This window comes from Camellia sinensis, chromosome 3 (genome assembly GCF_055761805.1).
Source record: "Camellia sinensis isolate YWXY chromosome 3, ASM5576180v1, whole genome shotgun sequence".
Lineage (NCBI taxonomy): Eukaryota > Viridiplantae > Streptophyta > Magnoliopsida > Ericales > Theaceae > Camellia > Camellia sinensis.
Genome location: NC_138963.1, coordinates 36,480,394 through 36,490,086, shown reverse-complemented (window position 1 = coordinate 36,490,086; position 9,693 = coordinate 36,480,394). Strand labels below are relative to the sequence as shown.

The window sequence follows — 9,693 nt, the reverse complement described above, 5'->3', positions numbered from 1 at the left end:
ACTACCATCAAATGATACTTTATCCTTTCGAAATTTATGATTAACTGGTAAGAAACGACGATGACTCATGTATGAATACTTCCTACCATGCTTCAACCAATATGATTGAGTTTTCACATTGCAGCAAGGACAAGCATATTCACCTTTCGTACTCCATCCTGATAAGTTGGCATAGGCAGGAAAGTCACTGATTGTCCATAACAAAGCTGCATGCAATTGAAACATTTCATTGGTTGATGCATCAAATGTTTGTTCACCTTCATCCCATAATTCTTTCAACTCTTCAATCAATGGTTGCAAATACACATCGATCTTATCGCCATGTCCTTTTGGCCCATCAATCAGCACAGACAAAATCAGATTTGGTTGTTTCATGCACATCCATGGTGGTAAATTATACGGAATCAACACAATTGGCTAAGTGCTATGAACTATATTCATTGATCTAAATGGGTTGAATCCATCTGTAGCTAACCCAAGACGTACATTACGACTATTACTAGCAAAACAAGTGTTTCGCCGATCAAAGTCCTTCCATGCGAGGGAGTCAGCAGGATGCCTTAACACACCATCATCAACTCGTTCTTCCGCATGCCATCTCATGAGCTTTGCCGTTTTCGATGACATAAACAATCTCTGCAACCGTGGCTTCAAAGGGAAATACCTCATTTGTTTTGCTGCTACCCGTTTACCAGATTCCCTTTCATCATTTCCAACACCACCATTTTGTTTCCATTTAGAACTACTGCATATAACACATTTATCAAGCTTTGTATCCTCTTTTCTGAACAACATACAACTATTGGGGCAAGCATCAAAAGTCTCATATGTGAAACCCAAATCTGTAGTAACCTTCTGAGCTTGATAATATGAGCTTGGAAGTTTTGTGCCCGTAGGAAAAGCCTCATTCAAAAGTTCAAGTAACATGTCAACGGACTTGTCAGTCCATTGATTGAGCACCTTCATATGCAAAATTCGAACAATGAATGATAATGAAGTAAATTTGTGACACCCCGGGTACAGATCAGTTTGTGCATCTTCCAAAAGTTTAAAATATTTCAAAGTTTCGTCATTTGCCCCTATCTGAACCGGATCATCTTCCTCTACATGGCTTGGATCACTTGCCCCTGCTTGGGCAGGATCACTTGCCCCTGCTTGGTCTGGATCACTTGCAGTTGGTTCATCATTCTCAACACCCATATGTGGAATTCCCAGGGCCTCTTGTACCATCCCAACCACATCATCTCTAGTCACTGAATCCGCCATTAATGTTTGGTTTTCTTGGTTACCATGTAATTGGACATAGGATTCCCCATGATGAATCCAATTTTTGTACTTTTTTACGAACCCATTGGAAATAAGATGCTCCCTTACAACCTCTCGTGAAAAATTGTATCGATTACTACAAAATCGACATGGACAACTAATCGATAAACTTTCATCTCTATTTTTGTATGCAAATCTCAAGAAATTATCAATCCCATTCACGTATTCAATTGACATCCGATTTGGCAAATCAATCCAATTCTTGTCCATCTTTCTATTTCTTTAACTGTTTTTGTACACATCCATAAAAAGAATGAGTTTGCAAAGTATCACAATAACAATTGCATATTATAGTTCAAAAAGTATCACAATAACATTGACATTGCACCAATAGGAAATGTGATATGCATGATTGGCCTGCAAGAGAATGTAATGTTTTCTACTTTAAGGAGATTCTCTATTTCGACTGCTTTACCTTAATATGAATTGCAAAAGAGTATTCAGACCATAGTTATAAATATCAGCCTAGACTAATACACTCAAGTATATTTATAGGAATGAAAATCAAGTATATTAATAGGAATGAAATTTGGAGGTTGTTTATAGGTTGTTTGTTTGTTCAGTTCTCAAATCCATTTATTGATTTGGGATTTGGGTTTTCCTTAGTGATGTTAGCGGATCAGTAGGTTAGGTTAGAACAGCTGGGCAATCAACGCTTCTCCATAAGCTCGAACCCCAAACCTAAATAGATAGTGAGAATCAGGCATATCTTTTTTGTAATCCTTGTTTTTTTAAGACCAATAGCAAGATTTCACACAGTTTTCCATTGGTGATGACTACTTACTACCAGGCTAAAAAATGTAAGATGGTAAAATCAGCCACCACATTTGGTTCAGTGTCTAAATGCTCCATACTACAACTTCACAACTACATTGTAAGAGAGATATATATATAATAAAATAAAATTCAACATATTGGTAGCAAATATATAAGCTCTATAGTAGACTGTACATGGTATTTCTTGAAGGAAGTCTCATTTTTCAAGCTTAAATATCCTTATATATTTACTTCATGGCATTTCTTCAAAGTAACAACTAAAACTCTGTTAAATGCCCATAATTCTGCTATCAATAGGAATTCTGAAAACAAGCAGTAAGTGTAATCTGTTTTTAGCAGACAAAAATGCAACTGATCAAGGATCTTTTTAAGGTGTTGAATGTGTTGTTTGGATTTGTCAACTCCTCCAGATGATTGTATTTGCAAGTAAAGAAATATTTCTTACTTCTCACACGAATAAAAGAGATAAATTTCATAATTTTACCTAAATCCTATTTAATTTGAAGTACATTTTTAAATAATTCACATCTTATCTAAAAATATTATATAATATTTGAGTGTTTAAGACGTGTCTCCGTACCCATCCCAACTTTTGGATGTATATATCTTAAAATTTAGGTTTAGGAAGATATAACGCTTGAACATGCGCCCACACCCGATATTCGCACCTGAGTCCATGTAGCATAGCTTTGAACCCGGCCAACTTTCACATTTTTATGATTGTTTTGAATTTGCTTTTTCCTGGGTATCTTATTGACCACAATACATCAATATGTTAGTTTACAGAAATTGAATTATAGATGATTCAAAGATGTAAAACACATGAAAAACAAACGAGTTTTCTTTTGCTTTTTCCAAACTAATCAGTGGAAAGCTGATGGGATTCCAAAGCTTCTGAAGTGTAATAGACCACATGCAAGTTAATAACAATGGAACTAGTTATGCTATTGGCTGTGTGGATGAGTAGGTAGTGAATTGCAATTATCTATGTTTCTCTAGAAGCTTTGGTCGAATCATATAGGTGAACTATTCAAGGGTTGCATGGGGATTAAAAAAAACTCTTCTTCAAAAGAATTTGGACATGCTTTTTTAAAATTTGTTTGTGAGAGTATCTTGAAGTGAACAACGCATAAAGTCTTAGACTTCTGCAGTGTTTGCACTTCTCTCAATGTCTTTGGAATTATGCTAAAGAGAAGTGAATTGGATTTCGATTGTTTTTCTTAGTTTTGCTAGTGATAAAACTCAAATTTTCCCTCCTAATTGATTTCACAAATTCTCAGGAAGGCTAGCAGTTTGGCTTGATTAGGCCACATGGCCTGTGTTTTTCAGTTTGAACAGCTATTGCTTCAACTTTGTGATGCCCTGAAATTCCTTATTTTCTTTGATATGTTTTCTTGACATTAATTTTGAGGCTTTGACTAATTTTTTTCCTTTCCTTGCAAAACCCTTGAACTAACAACGACTACCTTCTATCAATTTCGTTTCTGCATAGTATAGTTCCATTCATGTCATTTTCCCTCTTTTGCATAAGAAGTTTGTAAATATAATTTCAACCATTATTGTCTCTCCTTTCTGTTATAGACAAGTTATTAGTTATAAGTCAACCAACTCTCTCCATTTCTGGTTTATACATTTCCACATTCATTATTTCCTTGAAAACCTTGCTCTCTTTTGTGAATATATGGTTTACTTACACTCATTTGTTGCCTGCAAACCTGGTCTAGCACAGCGTTATAAATTTATTTGATTCATGTTAACTTGGTTAAATTAAATCTGTCTTTTAGTGGCTACCTAAACAAAACAATTTCGAGCGATGAAGATGTGTCATTACAGAGAGTAAGATTCGAGCGATGACGATGAATCGATGAAGATGTGTCAAACATTACAGAGAAGACAAAGAGAAGTGTTTAGGCTTACCGATTATGAATCTCGATTATGAATCAATCGAAATCTTCTTCAACAGCATCTTCAAATCTTCAAATCTTCAAATATTTGGCTTCAAATCTTCATCAACAGCATCTTCAAATCTTCAAATTTTGAAATCAAATCTTCAAATCTTCACTGTCGAGCGAGAGAGACAGTGAGATTCGAGTGAGAGAGAGCGTGGAGATTCAAAAGAAAGAGTCGAGCGAGACAGATTTTGAGAGAGAGAGAGAGAGAGAGAAGAAAGAGAGTTCAGATTTGGGAAATTAGGAAAAAATGGACATAGGTCACGTTTTACGTTTCACGTTTTTTGTTTTGGGGGGGGGTGTTCAAGTAAAATGAGATTTTAAGACAAAATTTTTTTTTTTTTTGCGACGGTTAAACAGTCAGTCGCAAAAAATTAGACGCAAATAGTCATATACTAAGGTATCGTTTAGTAACTTCACAATTTTTTTTTTTGTTTACATAACAACATTAAATATGTTTATCGTTATTTGTAGCAAAACAAGATTAAAAAAAAAAAAACAGTATGCACATATTTTTTTAAATTATTTTGAAATATAGGTGACGGAGGGTGGCTAGATGTGGGAGGTAGTGATTGAAAGTGGTCATCAATGATCAAAGATAATGATCAAAATTTATTTTTGATAAGAGATGATAGTTGAAGGTGGTTTTCAGTGGAAGGTGCTGGTAGTAGGTGGTGGTGACGGGAAGTGATTGCTGGCAACCAAAGCTGATTTCTTACTATGAGAGGCATAGGTTGTTGGTGTTTGTGGCAAAGAGGGGGTAGGTTGTCGGTGTTTGTGGCAAAGAGGGTTGGAGGGGGAGAATCAATAAATGAAAAATTAATTTCTAAACATAAAATCAAATTTTTTTTTGGTAAAATATTTAGTAAAATTTTGTAAACTACTTATGATTTTTTAAAAACAAAAACAGACACTAAAAATAAGTTTTTGTTTTACAGTTTTCAAATTTTTTTATTTTATATAATCCAAAAACTATGAACATAAACATTTTATAACGGAATAATTTTATTTTTATTTTTATACAAAAATAAAAACAAAAACATAAGAAAAAACAAAAACAGCAGGAAAAAAAAAAATACCAAACAAAATAAATTTTAAAACTCTTCTCAGAATAATGTGTGTAGCATCAGAGTGGATTTCACGAATAATTGTAGAGACAAGTTTTCAATTTGCTCAAACAATCCTATTTCTATAAGGTGAATTGTTCACCTATATCTGTTTTTTTCAAGTGGTGGTTGGTAGTTGGGTCGTTCCAAGTTATGCTTTTGTAACTCATATGCATGCGTACAGATTCATTGATTATTCATGGGTAAAAATTACATTGACTTTTTTCAAAACTTAAAAAAATTTCTCAATTTTTTTAAAAAAATTACAATAAGTCTTATAATTTTAATAACTTTTATTTTAGTACGGTTAAATTAATAGACCAAAATTAATAGACCAAAACAATACAAAGTCTATATTTTTATGTAAAAGAAATGGTAATATTATTTTTTATTTATATAATTAAAATTTTTTTTAATGAAAAAGAGACTAGTGTTATTTAAATCTCAAGAGAGATTAATGTAATTATGTCAAAACTGTATTCATTTGGAAATTGGGTTGACTTTTTGATTTTTTGACTTTTTGACTATTTTAATATGGGTTAAAAAATCTCGTTTAGATTGGACTGTTTGGCTTTTTAAAAAAAAAAAAAAAATTGCGAGAGAAAAAATAAAATGATTATTGTTTGAATGTAACATTTTGTTTTATTAATTTTTTAGTCTATTTTGTTTATTGGTGACTATTTTAGCTTGGTAGCCCCATGCCAAACAAGGGCTAATTGTATTTTCTTCAAATTTCAAGGGAAGTTAGTATAATTTATCATTTACTTATTTTCAAGAAAACATATTTAATTATTTAAGGAAAAATAACAATTCAATATATATTTTGAAAAGGTAAATTACAAATAAATCCTCCAAGGTTTGATTAAAATACGAATCACCCTTGTGATTTTTGAAAATTACATTTTAGCCTTGAGATTTATAATTTCACAACAAATTGCCTCTTTTATTAATTAATTATGAAAGTCAATTAATAATTTTTAATGATGTTAGAAATATGTTTCAATTAATAATTTAGGTAATTTGTTATTGTATATGAGATCAATTATGAATTTTATTTTTTAATTAATTATGTTAAATAAAAAATTCTGATAAGAGGGTATTTGTAATTTTTCAAATCACAGAAGTAATCTGTACTTTAAGAAAATCTCAAGAGGTGCATTTATAATTTACCCTTTTGAAAATCAATTACAAATCATTGATAAAATTTATAAATATTAATAATTAAAATTTTAAATTTTTTAATAAATTAATAATAATTTTGTGAAAACAATATTGTGCGGTAATTTTCCCATTATTTAAGTATGCTTTTTTATTTTGGATAAATTATATTTTTGCCATTTTTATGTTTGGTCATTTTTTCACTTTGGCCCTTAAAGTTTATTGCCTCTCACTTTGGTCTTCATATTTTAAGTTTTTCTCAATTTACTTCCAAAGTTAATTTATGTTCAAAATTAGATAAAAAATAATACATTGACAGTCACATAATTTAAAAATATTTTGGATTCGTTTGGCATTGGTTTTTTAAGCCAACTTTTTTATGTTAAGACTTTTTAGCCTCGTTTGGTTTTTGTTTTGAGGCTTTTTTGACTTTTGTGGAAGAAAAGTGTAATGATTATGGGTAAAATATAGTATTTTGTCTTATTGGCTTATATGGCCTTCGTTTGCCAACTTGGGCGGGGTTGGGTTTGGGGCTATTTTAGGCCTTGTTTGGGATAAATTAAAAAGGTCAAAAAGTTACTAAAAAACTAAAAAGTTTATACTATTCAAGTGTAGCTTGTGGGGATAACACTAGGACAAAATTATTATTTTATCCTTTGAATTCAACTATCTAAAAGTCAAAAAGTTAAAGGCAAAATGATTATTTTAATTTTACTACAATATTTTATTCTACATCTTTTCGTAAAAAGTTAAAAAATTATTCCAAATATATATTTTTTTCTCTACTTTTTTAACTAAAAAGTTAAAAAGTGCTATAACATATCTCGAACAACTATTTAGGCCAAGTTTGACATGATTGAAAAAAAACAAAAAATCAAAAAGTCACTATCCTATTTAAGTCACATCATCTTATTTAAGTCACATCACCTCTCTAACACATCACTTCAAACCCAACCCAAACCCAATCCATATTTCATAAAAAGTCAAAAAGTACACTTATTTAGCCTTCCCAAACTACGAAAAGACAAAATAGATTTTTTAGCCTAGTAAGACAAATTGTTACATCTAACCCATAATCATTATATTCTTTCTTTCATAAAAAGTAAAAAAAATAATAAAAAAATCTATCCCAAACGAGGTTTTTTTGCCCCAAGCTAAAATAGTAAAAAAAAATCAAAAAATCAACCAACTTTCCAAACGAACTCATAGCCTATTTTGTCTTTTTGTGATTATTTAGCTCCAAAATATTTGCCAAACCATGGCTTTATTATATAGCTCACACCTCTAATATAAACTCAAATCTCAATATAATAATTTATTTTCTATATTATGTGATAGTTATTGTAGCATTTTTATCAACTTCAAGAATAAATTGAAAAAAATTTAAAATATGAAAGGCCAAAACGAAATAAAAAATAATTAAGAACCAAAATGAGAAAGTAGCCAACATATTTAGGAAGAGAATTGGGCTAAAGTAGCCAACTAAAAAATAAAATAGATTAAAATAGCTAATAAAACAAAATGGGTGTTTGGCAAATTATTTTTTTAGCTTTGGGTTAAAATTCACAAAAAGACAAAATAGACTAAAATAGTCAATAAAATAAAATGTTACATTAAAACCATAATCATTTTATTTTTTCTATCACGAACATCATATCCAATTACAAAAATAATCCAATCATTTTTCCAAACATAAATAGGTTAAGAGCTAGTTTTTTTGATTTTTTTTTTGAAAAAATGTGTAAAAAATAAAGAGGTGATGTGACTCAAAAAATGTTAAAAGTCAAAAAGTTGGCTTAATCTCTTGCCAAAAGGGGCCTAAAATAGACAAAAACTAAAATAACATACTAAAATAGCCAGCTTTATAAACGAGGTCAAAATATCACATTAAATCCATAATCATTTCACTTTTTTTCTCACAATCATCAAATTAACTACAAAAAAAAAACTAACCAAGTTCTCAAACACAAGCTATGTTAAAATAGCCAAAAAATCAAATAGCTTAGATATGATCACAATTTATGATAACATTAGATTTCTCATATATGATATTGTCATTAATTAGGTTATTTTGAATTTCAAATTTCTAACCATATAGATATGATCACAACTTATGATAATATTGGATTTATCATATATGTTATATCATTAATCAGGTTATTAATTAATTAAAATTGGGAGTAGATGTATCCACAAGAAAATCACAAGATCTATTGGATGATAAATTTTTTATAGAACCACATATTATAGAAATCTTTCAAATAGGACTTATAAATATTCTACCTCAAAAAAAAAAAAAAAAAAAAATAAAACTAAAAAGATGACTTTGGTTGACCAAATAGAGCCCATTTCTCAAACAAAGGCAAAATGTAATTTATTTATTTTTTCTTGTTTTTGAAATTAAATAAATTATAAATACACACGTTAAGATTTGATTAAAATATAAATCTCTCCTTGTGATTTAGAAATTACATTCTACTCCCTAAAGTTTGTAATATCATAACAAATAATTCATTTTATTAATAAATCATTAAATTAATTAACAGTTTTTAATAATGTTAAAAATATGTTTCAATTAATAATTTATATAATTTTATTATTGTATAAGAGAATAATTATAAATTTTATTTTTTAATTAATTTTATTAAATAAAATTTTTAATAAAAAAATATTTATAATTTTTCAAACTAAGGCCATGTTTGATTAGGGGTTTAAGAGGGTGGATTGGATTACTAATCTGTGGACCCACCAACTCTTGTTTGGATGCAACAAAATATCATAGGATTAGTAGTGAAAGAGGGCTTAGTAATCCCCCTATGTAAGGGATTAGCTTGGGTGAATTTTAAGTTAGATTAGGAAAATAATAAGAGTATTGAGTCTATTTTATATAAAATTTTTATTTTTTTTAAATTTATTTTTTTTACTAAGTACACCTATTTGTTTTATTTTTTTTAATATAGAAATAATTTATTTATTTATTTTACATAAAAAATAATTTAACAATCTCATTACTAATCATCTTTTATACTATTATTAAAACAATCACACTTTTTCTTAATTCCCTTCCTAATAATCTACACATTTAACAATCTCTTCACTAACAATCCCCTCACTATGGCTTCGTTTAGGAAGAGCTATTTGGGTTTTTTTTGACTATTTTAATCACAAAAGACAAAATAAACTATTTTAGTCACAAAAGACAAAATAGATTATTTTAATCACAAAAAATAAAATATCACATCCAACCCATAATTATTACACTTTTCTCTTATAAAAAAATCCAAAAACATTCAAAAAACTTTTCCCAAACTAAACTTTTAACTCAAGTTAAAATAACCAAAAAAAAATTAAAAAACCAAAAAACCAACCTACTTCCC

General features: G+C 29.4%; 1 protein-coding gene across 1 annotated transcript; it reads right to left on the bottom strand.

Annotated features, from left to right (window-relative positions):
• Positions 1-417: 417 nt before the first annotated feature.
• LOC145821427 (uncharacterized) lies at positions 418-1,536 on the bottom strand. Its single transcript, XM_082917943.1, has one exon. The coding sequence runs from the start codon at positions 1,534-1,536 to the stop codon at positions 418-420; it is 1,119 nt and encodes a 372-aa protein (XP_082774069.1).
• Positions 1,537-9,693: the final 8,157 nt, after the last annotated feature.